The 16725-nt window shown below is 43.4% G+C and overlaps 1 protein-coding gene across 1 annotated transcript in view; it reads right to left on the reverse strand.

The window, feature by feature from the left end:
• dachd (dachshund d) overlaps window positions 1-13615 on the reverse strand; it is a gene marked incomplete at its 5' end in the record, with an annotated part of 104846 nt that extends 91231 nt beyond the window's left edge. Inside the window, one exon of the mRNA XM_080019054.1 lies at window positions 13035-13615. Within this exon, the coding sequence (XP_079875180.1) occupies window positions 13035-13615 (581 nt within the window). The remainder of the gene's footprint in view (window positions 1-13034) is intronic.
• Between the last annotated feature and the right edge of the window lie 3110 nt (window positions 13616-16725).

Below are 16725 nucleotides of genomic sequence, written 5' to 3' on the forward strand. Positions count from 1 at the left end.
AAGTTATTGCATCCATTGTTCCGCAACAGGTTGATTTGTACAAACAGGGAAAGAGCACTTTTTTTTGTTCAAAATGTGTTTTTTTTTTTTTTCTCCCCCGCCCCCACCCCTCTCCCTTTGGTTGAAATGATAGACTGTGAAAGGTTGTTCTTTCTTCTCCCGTGCAAGGGAGTAGACTACACAAAGAGATGTTTGATCTCTGAAATCCGATCTGTATTTCTAGCATTGTCTCCTGTTCCTACTGTGGCATCTTAAAGGTCAGGAGTGAAAGGCCATTTGATAACTACAGAAAGACCTTTTGGCTTTATTACACCGCCTTTCATCTGCCTTCCTGGGGAGGTTAAAACAAAGCATTGCATCCTTTGAAAGGAAAAGGATAAAATGGATCGCTTTGGAGCCTCAAGCCCTTTTTTTTTTTTCTGTAACGTGGAGGGGGGGGGGGGGGGTCTGGCATCCGAGGCACCTACCAGGAACAATCTAGCGGGATTTGTTTTCCAGAAAGACGATTCTTTCTCAGGCGGAATTAGCATATGTCCCCTCAACCTTCCAGCCAGCTTCTCAATGAGAGCCCCAATCCTATTCACATATTATTGCCACTTAAACAGGGCGTTGTAGGAGAGATTGCAAACACAGGACGCACAGTCAGATATATGCAAAGACACACACACACACACACACGCACACGCACATGCACACGTGCACACACGCACACGCACACGCACACACACACACACACGCACACAGAAATACAATAATCACAGCCTGATGACAACCACTTCTACTACCCCCTGAATATTCCTTCCTCTTTAGCGGTAACCTTGGGAGACAGACCGCACCGGCGCGACACTTAACAGCCACTAGTCAGAGAAAAATGTTTTTGATATGCCTGTGTCATTTAATCATCCACGTTCTGCCGTGGCCGAGCAGGACAATTTTGCAGGATATTAACTCCCAACTAAACCCTGGCTTGTATCATTTGTGGGGCCACTCAAGCACGAGTCCCATGAGGTGCACAGACACTTCCCCTTTTAACAGTCTAGTACGTAATATGGGCTGTGCACACACACGCGCACACGCGCGCACACACACACACGCACGCACGCACGCGCACACGCACACACGCACACACACACACACACACACACACACACGGATACACACAGATAGAATGTTCCATAAAGAAAGAATTTTTTTCTATTGCCAAATTCTCTTTTTTTCCGCAGTGAACGGATGAGTATATTTTGTGATTTGGGTGATCAAGCTAGAGGGGTTTATAAAGTGCAGGTGAGCTCCAGTAGAGGAGCTCTTTCTTTCTCTCTTTCTATCTCTCTCTCTTTCTCTCTCTCTCTCTCTCTCTCTCTCTCTCTCTCTCTCGATGCCAAAGTTAGCGATTGAGGAGCGTCCGTAAAAGTGTCACTTGAACGTGATCCATTTGGACAGCTCACATTGCTTAATGGGGTAGGAAATTCATTTTTTTTTCTGCTGAGGAATACAGACATAGTGGATGATGTGAATCTATGCAAAATATATGAAGCCATTACAAGAAAAATGCATGAGTTTCAATAGTTGAAGCAGGGGGGGGGGGGGGGGGGGTTGGGGTAAAAAGTATCTGGTTGCATGGAGGCCATCTCCATTCTTTACTACAGCGCTTCACACGCACAAAACACACAATGCAGAAAGACAGCAATGCCAACTGATGAAAACCATTTTTGTTCCATCACAAAGAACTAGGTCACCCTCTCATAATTGTCAATCATGCAATAAATCTCTCTGTGGCACAAATGAATACTGCATTGGAAATGAGACAAAGCTTATTGGCATGCTATGTCAGCTTGACTCAATTCATCCTCCTTTTCACACAAGACCATTCATATGTGAAGTTGTGTGAGGGTCTTTCTCTCTCTCTCTCTCTCTCTCTCTCAATCGCTCTCTCTCTCTCTCACACTTACCCTCTTGCTCGCTCGCTCCCTCCCTCCCTTCTCCCCCCCTCTCTCTCACTGTCTTGTTGAGCGTTCGCACAGAAGCATTGCACACATGCACGCATGCACGCACGCACGCACGCACACAACACACACACACACACACACACACACACACACACACACACACACACACACACACGCGCACACACGCATCACGCTCCTAATGTGAAAATCACACAGGGTTAATTTATGTGGACAGGCCATTTCAGCCAAGGGGGCTGCTTTATTATCATAGTCGTGTTTATTTCCAAAGGAGAGCACGTCCGACTGTATTTTCTGCACTACTGTAGAGTGACTGGGAAAATAGAAAGAAGCATCTACTTGCTGCTACAATGGATTGCTTTCACAGGGACGCAACATGCATGGATTTAACTAGATCTTCTAAAGATGTACTTTTTTTTCCAAAGATTTCTCAGCTTATACCTCAATGACAAAATCTTTCTCTCATGGAACAAGTTTCCATTTATTTATGCATATAATATCACATTTTTTCAATATTATATATTTTATCCGTAAATATCAGATTTATTTATCATATTATTTTCATGATAAGTTATTTTTCATATTATTGCTTATTTTTAATTTATTTTATATCTTGTTATTTTGACATATATTTATCTTTACTTATCCATCTCATGTATCCATCTTTTAGTGCATCACTGCTAATTAATTCATTTATTTATTCAGCGCACAATATTAAATTCCATCGGCTGACTTTCTGCTCACCCCCTGTAGCAGCCCAGGTGGGTGCACGGTGTGTGCGCGGTGTGCACAGTGCTCTCTGATTGGCCGGCGGCGGGCAGCTTTGACACGGCGGCGCGGCTCCCTCCGCAGGGGGGTTTGTGTCACATCTCGGGGGGGGCCCCGGCTGCCACTCTGTAAGAGGGGGGTAATAATAGCCGGGGCGCCACAGCAAGTGGTGGCACAGGCCATTTTAAAGAAACATCAGGGAGACGGTGACATTTGAGTCTGCCAGGAGAGAAACCCAAGTGCTGCAACCAATAAAAAAAAAACTCCCAGCGATGTTCTCAGAGGGCTTAGGGAGAGAGGGAGAGAGCGAGAGAGAGAGAGAGAGAGAGAGATTGACAGTCGGGGAGAGAGAGAGAGGAAGAGAGAGGGAGGAAGATGTCAGTGTTAGATGAAAATGTGTTGACCTGCTGATATTGATACCCTGCCCGTGCCCTCTACAGGTGTTCTCCGAGCTCTGGGTGTGGCTCCCACTCTCCGTGGAAAACGTCCAGAACTGCAGAGATTATCATTTTCCAGCACCAACCGTTTGAGATGTTGACAAGCGAAATTAATTTCCACGAGGAAAGAAAGGGCGGAGAAAAAAGGGAGGAAAAAAGTTGTGTAAAGCGGCTCAATCTGCTGGGGAGGGTGGAATACACTGTTGTGAATATGGCTGTTTTTTGTTTGTTTTTAACAATGGAATATTTCATAAAGGGTTTTTTGAAGGATGGCTAGCAAAACAAGTAGATATTGATTTTGATAGAATGGAATCGAGGCTTTTATTTTTTTTGCATTGCCTGAACATTTCAGTAATGGAGATTAGTTTCTCTCAATTGTTTCCACACGTTTTATGAAAACACCTCATATTCTCAGAACTCTACACACAAATCCAAAAACACACACACACACAAAAGGCCAAACTCCACAACTCGCCTGAAAAAGGAAACTCTGCATTCAAAACAATGTGACGTCTTCTCAAAATGATTTTTTTTGTGTTGAAATCACACACACACACACACACACCACCATATGAACAGGCATTTCGAAGAACCAATTGCACACAGATGTGCTCAATGTAAAACAATTCTCTGAATGGAAAACACTAGTACGAATGCCTTATCAGGAGACGTGTGCCTTTTGCATGTTCAGTGTCATACTTGCTACATATGTACAGTACTGAAGTCTGTCGCAAAATATTTTGTACGTTTTTATACTCTAATATAAAACACACAAATATCAGAATCAGAATCAGATACTGTATTATAAACAAATATACGTAATATATGTAATACAAACAAAAATATGCTTTTATTTTTTTCCCCAAAATACTATCGCAAGCAACACAAAGTTGGATGTGTAAAGTGTTCTACATAAAGAATGAACAATAGAAAATGTGTTGTATACAATTTTCATTGAGTGCTGTGTTGATATGCAGTACTACAATACTGTAATGAGAGTACATTTTTTACCTATTCTCATTTGGGAAAGTCAGGACGATGGACGCTGCGGTGAACCTGCTCATGCTTGGTTGTGCTCTCTGCTCAGCCTCCCTCGTTGTTAGACCATGGCGAACCACATGGTCAAACAAAGCGGCCCCGGATTTCATCAGAGATTATGTCTCTCCCTGGTCTTGCTCTTCCTCTTCCCCATCCTCCTCCTCTTGCCATGCCTCTCTCTCCTACGCCGGCATCCATTGCTCCGAAACAGAAGTTGCCCTATTGTTAAGTTTCAGGAAACCTCTGATTGCTAATTGAACAATTGTGCAACGTGTGTTTGCACATGTGCAGCGTGTTCCACGTGAACGCGAGAGATTTTGATTGTGAAGATTGTGCCAAATGTAGAGAATTGTGTGTGGTGTTTTTTGGACTGCAGTGTGTCAAACAGGAACTATGCTTGCATTTTAGCAGAATTAGTTCAGGGGATTGGTACATGAGTTACAGGTTATGGTCATTGTGTCTCACGTACCAGTGTTACGGTGTAAACAGATGATAAAAAATAAATACCTAGTGACTCTGACTTTCTGATGCCAGAAAATGGCCACATGTACTGTATATTCACCATAGAACACCTTTATTTCCTTGTTTTACAGAATTGGAGGTCATCTTTCAGTGCCACTCAATTCAATTGAGGTGGTATAATATATTTATATGGATGGAGAAAAACTAACAGGCGAGACCAGGTCTTAAGCCTCCTGTCCCCACTGGAAACCATCCCGACGACAACTACACCACATCATCATCAATAGCTGAACACACCCAATTAACAGAATAAACCCTTATTTTTTCTTCTTTCCGTCCGCACATTACCGTTTTTTCCGATCGCTTACACACTGAAAGTGAAAGCTTCGAAAAAAGCATCCAACCCTTAACTTTTTTAGCCACGCCTTGAAAAAAAGGCACCAAAAGTACAAACATATCTTTGTGCATTGCACTTCTGCAACAGACTTCTTGCAAAACACGACACGCTGTTTCTTACATCAGGCACTTCGTTAAAAAAAAATGAAATCTCTTGCAATACTGCACAGTAGAGTTCCATACAGTAATTCTACTCCTTTGTGGGGTTACAAAGTACACAGACAGCAGGGTTTTGTATAAAGTACATCAGTGTATTGTTGCTGCTTTGTAGGAGCAATTCCAGGTTTGCATGTGTGTATCATTTTGTTTCACAAATGCCATTTTGAAAAAAGGATTGTTAGGTTTTGATCGCAGAGTTTCATTTTGACACAGAAGCGAGGTTTACGTCCAAGTGTGGTGTCTCATCGGGCACACAATGAGCCAAATTCTGTGACTGGTGTGTAAGCAATTGCAAACAACTGTCGCAAATACCTTTTGGCTGCGTTTTATTCATTTCCCTCTCTGTTTTCGCAAGGAGGTATTGACCCAAGCAGATGCTTTGAGCAGCCACAGAATGTGCTGTTGGTCTCAAGTGTCATTAGCTGCGGGGCCTTTCCAGCCAGCGCCAGGTAAAGATTAGATAACAATCAGCCGCTTTTAATGGAGACTGCCGAGGCTCTACGGCCGTTTGTCTGCGAGAAGAAGAGGGAGAAGGGAAAGCAGCCATGTCACTTTCCTCCTCTGTGGTGAACCGCCGAGAACATGTAACTGTTGGCTGTGACTACTGTAAAGATAAATCATGTGATTTTTTTTTTTTTAAATAAAGGGTCTGTGCGTGCGTGTGTGTGTGTGTGTGTGTGTGTGTGTGTGTGTGTGTGTGTGTGTGTGTGTGCGTGCGTGTATTTGTCAGTGGTGGAAGAAGTACTAAGTCCTCTCACTTAAGTAAAAGTCCAAATATCTTGATCCAAATAACTCGTAAAAGTGGAAGTACCACATTGACATTTCTACTTAAGTAAGAAGTATAGAAATACTTATGCTCTTAAATGTACTTAAAGTATAAGTGTCAGTGCCCTGATATAACAGCCTATAATTGTGCTAAAGGTATTACTGTTACTGTAGCTTTTTTGTCTGCAGATGAGCTTGTGATTACAATTTATTTAAGACAATAGTATAGGTGGTGTCATAGTCATTTACAAATCTATACAAATAGAAATATTTATTTAATTTTCAAACCTCAAGTAATGTGATTCTGTTATAAATGTAGTACAGATATTCGATTTCAAATGTAGTGGAGTAAAAAGCTAAAGTGTCAGAAACTGAATATAGTCAAGTAAGGACAGATAAATGTAAAAAGATATTTGTACTAAATTACTTTCCACCACTAGTATTTGTGTATTTGTGTGTGAGTGTGTGTGTCTAACCCCGCTTGAGAGTACGAACTACGATTTATAGCCATATTTTGTTTTTGTCATTTCAGGGTAATGCAGGGTAATTTCAATGACCTATTTTAAAAAGTAAAAGTAAAAAAGGGTCCTTTCTATATAATTGGTCACAGTAACACGCAGGGTTTTCTGTTTCGTGCTTCACGTGATGATAGCACAGTGTTAATGACACGTCTTTAAAATGTTTCTCGTCTCCCATTTCAAGTCTAATAAAGTGAACACTTCTTCAGTGAAATTCCAAAAGGTAAAAGGGCCTTTTTCTGTTTGCAGGACATTCCTTTCTTATTATACACCAATTATTAAGGAGGAGTCCCTTGTATTGGACAGAGAGCTCCGAAAACATTGATACTGCAGGAATAACACCGGCGTGTTTACCCAGGAGAAGATTCATCTCCGATAGCCTCAGCCGAAATGAAGAGTGTGTGTGTGTGTGTGTGTGTGTGTGTGTGTGTGTGTGTGTGTGTGTGTGTGTGTGTGCGTGCGTGCATGCGTGCGTGCGTGCGTGCGTGCGTGCGTGCGTGCGTGCGTGCGTGCGTGTGTGTGTGTGTATGTGTGTGTTTGCATGTGTGTGTCGGAGGGGGGGTGGAGAGAAAAAAAAACAAGTGGAGGAAATTTGTGGAATCCCATCTGAGATTGTTTCCCTGACGGATTCCTCTTCCTGTCAGCTCAGATGAGAAATGAACCCGGGGAAAATTAACTCCTGATACAGCTACGCCGAATTAGACAGAGAAGGAGAAGAGGAGGAGGAGGAGGAGGGGAAGAGGGGAAAAAAAAAACGCACACTTTTTAAGGATTCCTGCCTTGTCATTTTCAATTTTCTGCTCTTTGGACATGCTTGTATTCAGATTCCCTTAACATCTATTCGCCATATCAATCCTAATTAGACAATCTGGGCCCACGAAGGATGGGAGTCGAGTTATTTGCATAATTTAATCATAAATACTCAGTGATACATATTTCCAAATGCATTTGTACAATTATCTTTCCATCCTTGGGGCAAAAGTATTAATATGATTAGGCAATAATTCTTAAAAAAAAAAAAGGGGGGGGGGGGGCGTTGGAAATAGAAAACCAGCAAGTGTGCACTCTTTTTTAAACTCCAGCTTTGGGCTATATGAAAAATTAATTAATTTCTGAGGAAAATCAATTTCTCTACGTGACCATATTAGACAGAGCCGGGCTGAGGCCTGCAATCCTTCCCCCAATCAGGAAATCTCATCTGCTGCGCTCCAACTTCTGTCAGGAGCGTTTAACGTCCCGGTAGCGGCGCCAGTGACTTCCGCCGCGCGCCCTAAATGTGCTTTAATGTGAAGGGAGGGCTCGCCCCGCCGCGCTAAGACAAGCGGATTAAAACAAAAAGTGTTGCCCCGAAAATCCATCGTCCGGCCTGTCAGACGCTCGGATCTCAGGTCGCAGGATCCTCAAGGCCACGCATCGGGTTTAATACGCTTTAGAATTCATACCCAAGCCTTTTGTGCTCGCACCGATTGGAAAAAGCTGTTATCTTTCTGATGGTAGCTGGAATGTGTTGATCACGACGGAAAGGCCCCCGATGTTGACGTACGCTTTTCAAATAAGTCCATTCTGCCTCCTAACTATGCTCACCTGCGCAGGAAACCCTATTGTTGACGTGCGCCCCAGCCGAGGCATGCAAATAAGGCGGAGGCTCCCACAACTTATGCATTCCGCAGACAAATTAACAGCGCCCGCCTCTTTGACATGCAAATATCGTCTTAAATCCAACAAATGGTACCAGCCCAACACAAAGTCACATCGACAATTACAGTCTGAAAATCTCATTAGAGTAGCTTTTTGAGCTTATACTATGTCAGCGTGGGAAAACAACAGCATTACAACATGTTTTTTAATAAATTCCTGCTGTGTGTGAGCATTGCGTGTCTTTCAGTTAGTCCTAAAACAACAAATTATTTTTATTTGCACCCGTTCCAGCCGAATGAATGTCAAGCCAATAAAGCGATTGTGATTTTCAAGGAGACTGTTTGTTTGCAGGAAACACCTTGCCGCCATCTGCCAACTGCACAGTTGATTTGAGCACATGTACTGTACCTAATCAAATTTAGCCCGGCCCCTCTGACAGATTAAAAATGTAAAAGCAGAACTTTTTTTTTTTTTTTGATACAAAAAAACAACAGGCATTATAAATGCCAATTTGACTTTCAAGAAAGTACTTGAATAAATTTGGGTTTTTAAACAGCTTTGTATGGAATTATCTCTCGCAGGCGCTCCCTCCCTCCCTCTCTCTCTCTCTCTCTCTCTCTCTCTCTCTCTCTCTCTCTCTCTCTCTCTCTCTCTCTCTCTCTCTCTCTAATCAGGCATCTGTCACTCTGTTTTTGAAGTTATTATCGCCCGAGCTCCCTCTTGGATGTGGTTGCCGGGTGACGGGGTATCTTAGCACCCACTCTGACTGGGAACGATTTGAATGGAATCCAGAAATCTCCCCTGAGTACCTGTAAACACATCCGTGCCTTGTAGAAAACAAATATATTATAAGAGAGAGCTCAGCGGAGGAGAGCGGGGAGACAGACAAGCTGGCACCCTCGGTGGCAGCTCACACTGAGCGCTAAACAAAACAATTACCATCATTTGCAAATATGTGTGTTTAGGCATAAACACGAGCGAGAGGAGGGGATCGGCGGAGAGGAGAGAGGTGGCGGCTCCCGTCATATCGCTATCAATTAGATCCTTAGTTTAATCTCACCACTCCCGTCACTCAGAGGAAACGCCGCCGAATAACTTCTGTTGGGGCTGGGAAAATCTATTTACGAAGGGCATGTAAGTGAAAAAAAAAAAAAAAAGGGCCATCGCATTCCCAGCGGCAGGACGTTGTCTGGGGCGGGTGGTTAACCTTCAGGGGGGTGGGGGTAAGGTGGGGGAGACAATGATTGTCAATTAACTGCTGCGTTTCGGATAGCCCTGCCTACACAAAAGCAGACCAACGAGAGATATATGATATCTTTGCATCCCCCACACCCACCTCACCCCACACACACACGCACGCACACACACACACACACACACACACACACACACACACACACACACACCCGACTACACTCCTGACTGTTATAATAACCTTTTGCAGAGTTCAAGTGTCACATGGCAATAAGAACCGTCTCCTCCATCCCCAGAGCGTGGAGGGGAAAATGAAAAGGAAAAACAAGTAGCGAGCGACGGAGGGGTGGTGGTGGGGTTGGGGTGGTGGTGGTGGTGGGGGGTCATAACGTTAGGGGAGGGGTGTGGGGGGAGGGGGGGGGGATTACTAAAACCCCCGGATAGTCCAGGAGCAAAGGAGGACACTACTAATCTAAGCCTGAGAGCCCTTGAGAAAGTGAAGGGGCCCCGAGAATGGCTCTAACCTCGGTATCTATAAAGATGAACGGTAATTACTATAATTACTCCGTCCCTTATAAGAGAGGAAGGAACGAAGAAGAAGAAGGGGGAAAAAAAAAAAAGGCAGAGCCGTCAAGGTGTGTGTGGAAGAAGAAGTCTCATCTGGAAGTGCAAATTTGTCCTTTTTTCAGATGAAGGAAAGAGCACATCTACACTCACCTGCGATGATACATGTAATTCTTTTTTCAACGCGAGGATTTTTTTAATGCGCTTCCGAAAAAGAATAAAGTAAGGAAGTGTCAGCGTGGAACAATTTGTCCTGGGTCTGTTATTGTCACATTAAAACAGAAACAGCAGGAATGCGGTGGCTGCTCTGTAATGCCATTCCCATTTACGCTGTGTGTAAAATGAGAGTGGTGTTGTTTTAACACAATAGACCCTGAGACGAGGGAGGTGGGGGGTGGTGGGACTCATTGTACAGGAGTATTATTCACCCCATTGTTATCACTCCGGCACTGTACAAAAAGAGTAACAACGGCATTGTGGTAATAGGGTGAGATGAAAAGCTAATCTTTCTCAGGCAGCACATGCTTGCTGTGTAACCTGAGAGGGTTAGCCGGTGCAACTGCAATATATATATATATATATATATATTTTTGTTTTCTTTACTTTCGTCTGAGATGAAGTTGGTAGAAAACAGAACAGTGGCAGAGGGTTGGGGAAGTATTCGTTTTTTTTTGAGCCTGGGAGGCAAACCTGTGTTCCTGTTTACCGAGAGCTGATCGCTCGGTCAACAGCAATTCAATGACAGACGTATAAAGCACACACATCCCTCCAAATAAAATCAACTCATTCTAAGTAACAGGAGGCTCTTATCCAACGGATGCCTCGGTGTTCCATGATGTAATTCTCCAAATGGGGCGGTCTGAGTGATTGATTTCAGCCCAACACCGGGAGAACCTGGCTGCTTTCAGAGACAATTACAGTCCTCTCCGTGTGCCAGTAATAGCCCAGCACTTTAGCGTCATTAAAGCGACGCGAGGCACTGCATTATCCTTTAACCCCATCGCCGGCCATCCCCCCCATTGACAACCCGCCGAGTTCAACCACACACTCCGTCACCTGGAGCACCCACAACACTCCACGCGACGTGCTCGGCCGTCTGCGTTTCACTGCACGGAGGGAGGAGCAGGAGGAGGGTGGTTGTGGATTCACGCTTTATGGAAATGCCGCTCGAGAGATGAGGGGTCGAGATGAAACGCTGGTCATATGAGAAAACAAAAGGGAAAAAAGTGTTGCATGTGATGAGCGGCGTCGGGTGGTGTGAGAGTGCGGGTCACCGTTTCTGGGAAAGCACAAAAAAAAGCATGAAAACTCCCTTAATCAGAAGCAGATTAACTATTTGACTATCCGTCTAAGATTTACAATTAACAATTTTCCTCCAACATTTTCCCAAAAGTGTTGGGAGTGCTTTTACTAAAGCCATTCGAGAAAAGGATGGTAATGAACTTTACAGAGGTGTAATTTATTTAAAAAAAAAAACCTTCAGCCTTATTGTCATAGTTTTCTTCACCACAGAAGCACACCTGCATAGTGTATTATTTCTTAATTTTCTGTGTGTTTGTGTGTGTGTGTGTGTGTGCTCGTACATACTTTGTGCGTGCGTCTCATCTGTTGGGAAAGTGTGCTTGTGTGTGTGTGAGTGTGTGTGTGTGTGTGTGTGTGTGTGTGTGTGTGTGTGTGTGTGTGTGTGTGTGTGTGTGTGTGTGTGTGTGTGTGTGTGTGTGTGTGTGTGTGTGTGCAAAAGTGTGTATGTTTGCAAGGTGTCTCGAGTGTGTGTATGCATACACACCATATGCACTGAAACCTTGGTGCAAAAAGTGTCACATAAATGAAACGTGTGAATAAGAAGAAATACATTCCAGTTGGAAGCTGTATGCACTGCCTGAGACTGCCATTCCACTATTAATAGGTTTATCACTGTTATTCACTGAGGCCAGCACCGACACCAAATTTGCATTTTGAGCCGATTTATGGATTGGAGATCAATAAAGAATCAATCATAATGACAGATAAGATAGTGAATATGACAAGGCTGCACCCATCCTGTGACACTAAGCAATACATCAAAGCATAAGAGCAACAGGAGCCTAAAATAGCTTTTAATCAAATATTGATCTTTGCTTAAATCAACATTCAAAAAAAAATATCACATCGAGACTAAAATAAAAATGTATAAAAGCTAAATACTGCATTGAGCTTCAGTACTCTAGTTAAACATCAGCATCCAAAAGAAGTATATACAATTGAAATTAAGACTGTTTTCATGAGGTAGTAATTACCTCTGCACAATTATTGACTGCAACAAAAAAAAAAAAAAATCTCGCAAATGATCTTATTGAGCTAATTTAAAAGTGGGATCATGTGCAATTTTGTTTATACTCTTTTTTTTTTTAAGTTGAATGAATAAAATGATTAGAATTATACTGCCCCAGTGCCAGGGGCATATAATAGGGCATAACCTACTTTTATGTCAAAGTGGTTGAGAAATAAAGTAGAGCTATTAAAGTGAATGGGTGAATGAGTGAATTGAATTAGAGGGGAATTAATGCACAGGATATTTCACAAAGATTTTTTATTTTATTTATTTTCTTGCTCTTGTTTTGCATTGCATTTTGAAATGGCTTTGGTAATGTGGTATGGTGAGGGTCATCTCATAAAAAATAGACTTGAGATAAGAAAATACTTTATTAATTCTTGGGTGGAAATTCTGGAATATTATTTTTTATTATTATGACTATTATTATTAAATAATAATAACAATAATAATAATAATTATTATTATTATTATGACTTATTATTAAATAATAAAAACAACAATAATAATAATAATAATAATTATTATTATTATTATTATTATATATTTATTACTGATTTATCGAGTTGCTGAGGTTGACCTGTAAGGTCAGGGCCACATAACCTAACCAACCGAGACCCAACTTGCACGACACGTGTGGAAAAAACTTTTTCCCAAAGTCCACTGTCCCAAGAAACGTGTTTGTAGAGCTGGCATCAACTTTGACAATTTCTCATGCAAAAAGCAAATGACACCAAATCACAAAAAAAAAAAAGAGTTGTAAATGTCTCCCTCTCTCTTTTTCAGCCACCCAGATAGACCTCAGCCCACGTCCACTCACCTCGCGTTGGTGCAGTCGTTGTAGAGCGTCTCGAAGTCCCTCCTGGAGATGAGCTTGCAGCGGTTCACGCCGGGCTGGATGGCGCCGAGCCCCCGCAGGATGCGCACCTGCTCCACGTTGCACACCACCGGCGTGATCTCCAGCCGCTTCAGCTTGGTGTACACGGTGTGGAGCCCGCCGACCAGGTGCTTGAGGAACAGGTCGAAGGCTTGCGGCAGGCAGATGAGCTCGCAGCCGTCCACGGTGAACGACGCCACCTTGGCTCCGCGCAGCTCCACCATCCGGCACTCGTTGTTCTGCGGGGTGTTCTCCACGGGCGACGGGGTGGAGTAAACAGGCTTGCCCGTCAGAGGGTTCGGGACGCCCGGGCTGCCGCCGGCGGCGGCGGCGGCGAGGAGCGGCGGCTCCGACCGGAACAGGCTCTGTCCCTGCCCGGGAGCCGGCGGAGGAGAGGCGAGGGACGGGGAGGGCGAGGAGGAAGCGGCCGACGCCGGGGACGTGGTGGCCGGCGTGGAGAGCTGGGGAGGCGGCGGCGGGGCGACCAGAGGGGTCGGCGGGATCAGAGCAGCCGGTAAGGCCATGGCGGGTCACCTCGCTCGGGGGGGGGGGCCGGGGTGGGGGGTGGGGGGGGGAGAGGGGGGGGTGGAGGTGGAGGTGGGGAGGGTGGAGCGGGAGGGGGGGGGGGAGAAGTAAAAGCCAAGTTCAAAGTGAGTGAGGAGGGGAAAAAAAAAAAAACAAACAAACAAAAAACAACAACAACAACAACAAAAAAAAAAACCCACAGTCCGAGGAAAGAAGAAGGAAGAAGAAAAATTAAAAAACAACCCAAAAACCAAAAAAAAAAAAAAAAAAAGTCGAATCCACGGGAGTTTGAGTCCTCCGACAAAGTATGGAAGCGGGGGGTTGGAGGTGGGCTCGGCGGCGGGACGGTGGTCGGAGAACGGAGGAGGAGTGACAGGAGGAGAGCGAGCGGCGAAGTGCGGCTCCGCGCCGGGGATGACTTGTTGTTGTCACGCGGTGCGGAAAGGGGGTGGAGCCAGGGGGGTGGGGGTGGGTGGGGGCGGGTGGGGGCGGGTGGGGGAGATAACAGCGCCACTGACGCGCGCGGAGGGGGGACGAGGGGTGGGGGGGGGGGGGGCGACAGGGCTACGCGTGCTGACGGGGACCAGCGCTACGGAAGGCGACCGGGGTCAGTCACGCCGGCGAACGGAGCGCCGCTGCGGGAGCGGCGCGAAGCCAGAAACTTTTAGGTCCGGATCAGATCGGTGAGATTGAACGGAGTCGGTATCGCGGCGGTCGACCCGAATGTGACGTGACTCGTTCATTTCAGCGGGAGTATAATGTGAGAGACAATTAATGTGTTTTGGATGTGGGGTTCGGGGCAGATGACAGAAACCCTTTGACTTCTGAGATTAATCTCAAATTCATGAGAATAAGTTTAATATTGAAAAAGGGCCAGAATGATGACATTACTCATTATTCTAAGTCAAACTTCTGTGATTAAAGTCAGATATCATACTTTATTCCCAAAAAACCGATATATATTATATTACTATAATATTATATCTATTAGACGTATATGTCAAAAGCAAGGCAAGGCAATAATAATAATAATAACAATAATAATAATAATAAGGGCCTGAATCCATCAAACTGCTGGTTTAGGATTGCTCATCAATGATTCATTAGGTCCAAATATTTGTTAATGAGTACACCACCGATCTTATATTTCTTTGTTTATTGTAATCAGGATATGCATGAGTACTCATCTGCAGAAAACAAAGGTACAGTTGCACTTTATGCCGTACTTAAATCTCTGTTATAGCATGGCACTGGATATTCTATGTGTCTTCCCAACATACTTTGAATATTTTAGCAAGTATTTATAAACTTTTAGTTTATGTTGAAATGGCAATGTGGTACTTTCACTTTCACAAGTCATTTGTATCGTGGTGTTTGCACATTTACATAAGTAAAAGTACTGAGTACTGCTTCCAGAGGAATTGACAGAAAACTTTAGTTTATCTGACCCTTAAACTGGGGAAACAGTTGCTTTTCTTGTTTTTAGGCTGCTGGACACATTTTATCGTTCCACTCTGAAAAAATTCTTTAAATTTGTAAATGGATATTTGACAGAGCTGAGTTGTGTGAAATCATAATTATAGACTGAGCGAATATGGAGGGGCTGCCGCCTGAACCCAATTTAAGAAAAGGAGAGGTGTCATGTTTCTTTTTTAAAATAGTGCTTTTCAAAATTGAGATCTACCATTTATTCTCTGATTTCACCAAGCCGTATAAGACATTTCATTTCTCAACAAGTCTTGCTTATGTTAGGCAATAATGTATCATGTACTATGACCTATGTCCAGAGTAATATTTCACAGGAATAAGAATTGAACAGGATAACTGGCACATCGGTCCCACCAGCTTTATGTTTGTTTAACTGCAATTCCCATACAAATCACAGGAACCACTCAGCTTGCGCTTGAGTCTGTAATGATCTCTCAACTCATTCTACTGAACAAAGCCGGCACCAATTACTATTTGCGTTCATGAAGGCTGCTTGTTTAATTCCCTTTTGACTTTTAGGCTTTCAGCATTTATTTCTTCCTTTTTTTTTCATTTTAGCTCGAGCAACAGAATTGCAGTGTCTACTACTGTAATAACTCCCCGGTATTTGTAATATGTAAATATAATTACTTCCCACATGGCAGTCATTTTATTATTATTATATATTTTATCATATTTTGCAGTGTCGCACAGTCGGGAGGGCACGGACAAAAAACATTCAACTATCATTTTACATGTAAAAGTGTGGTATGCATGTGACAAATAAACTTGAACTAATGCTTCCTGCTTGTGCGCTATCCAGTATAAAAACAATCAGAATCATCACATCACATCATGAGTCTCTCAGTGTCATGTTTTGTCAACAGTTAAATATAAATTTGTTTTGTGATGTAAAAAAAGGACAGAATTTGGGTACCTTTTGTGGGGCTGTAAAATGGAGGGAGCAACAGTGAACATTCCCACCCTTAGTTAATCTAATTAGCTGTTAGCAGCTTGGCTAGCCAACTTAGCAATTGGAAAAAAACATTTTATATGTAATAGCGATACATTACATAGAAACATAAGGTTATTTTAAGGAAAAACCTGGTAGTCAAATCCCCAGTTCTAGCTCAGTTACCTGTTAAAATACTCTCAAGCACCTGTGAAGTGGGCCCACATACAGACCCTGAGGTACACTATTCAGCATTATGTTACAAGATTCGAAATTCAAGAGGTTTAATTGTCACATACCTATACATAAGGTCATACATATGTGCAGTGAAATGTTATGGCACATGGAGATTGCACATTAAGCTCTAAAAATACTAGAATGTGTGTAATCAACATGAGGCGCTCACCCAGGCGACCGCAAGGGGCAGCGCCACAATCCCGATTCTGGGTTCTTTAAGTATACAATAGTATTAATTGTCTGTTTTGTATTAAATATACATTGAAGTCATTCTAAATGAAATGAAATTAACTTACCTCCAGTACTTACCTCAGCCTGAGCCTCTGTTCTTGGGCCCTACACTGAAGTAGTATTGTTATAATATGTTAAAGGAATACCTGGTAGGCAAAGTCCCACCTGTTGTAGCTCAGTTACCAAGTAAAATACTCTTATGCACCTGTGATCTAAGTGGGT

The sequence above is a fragment of the Zeus faber genome (genome assembly GCF_960531495.2).
Source record: "Zeus faber genome assembly, chromosome: 18".
Classification (NCBI taxonomy): Eukaryota; Metazoa; Chordata; class Actinopteri; order Zeiformes; family Zeidae; genus Zeus; species Zeus faber.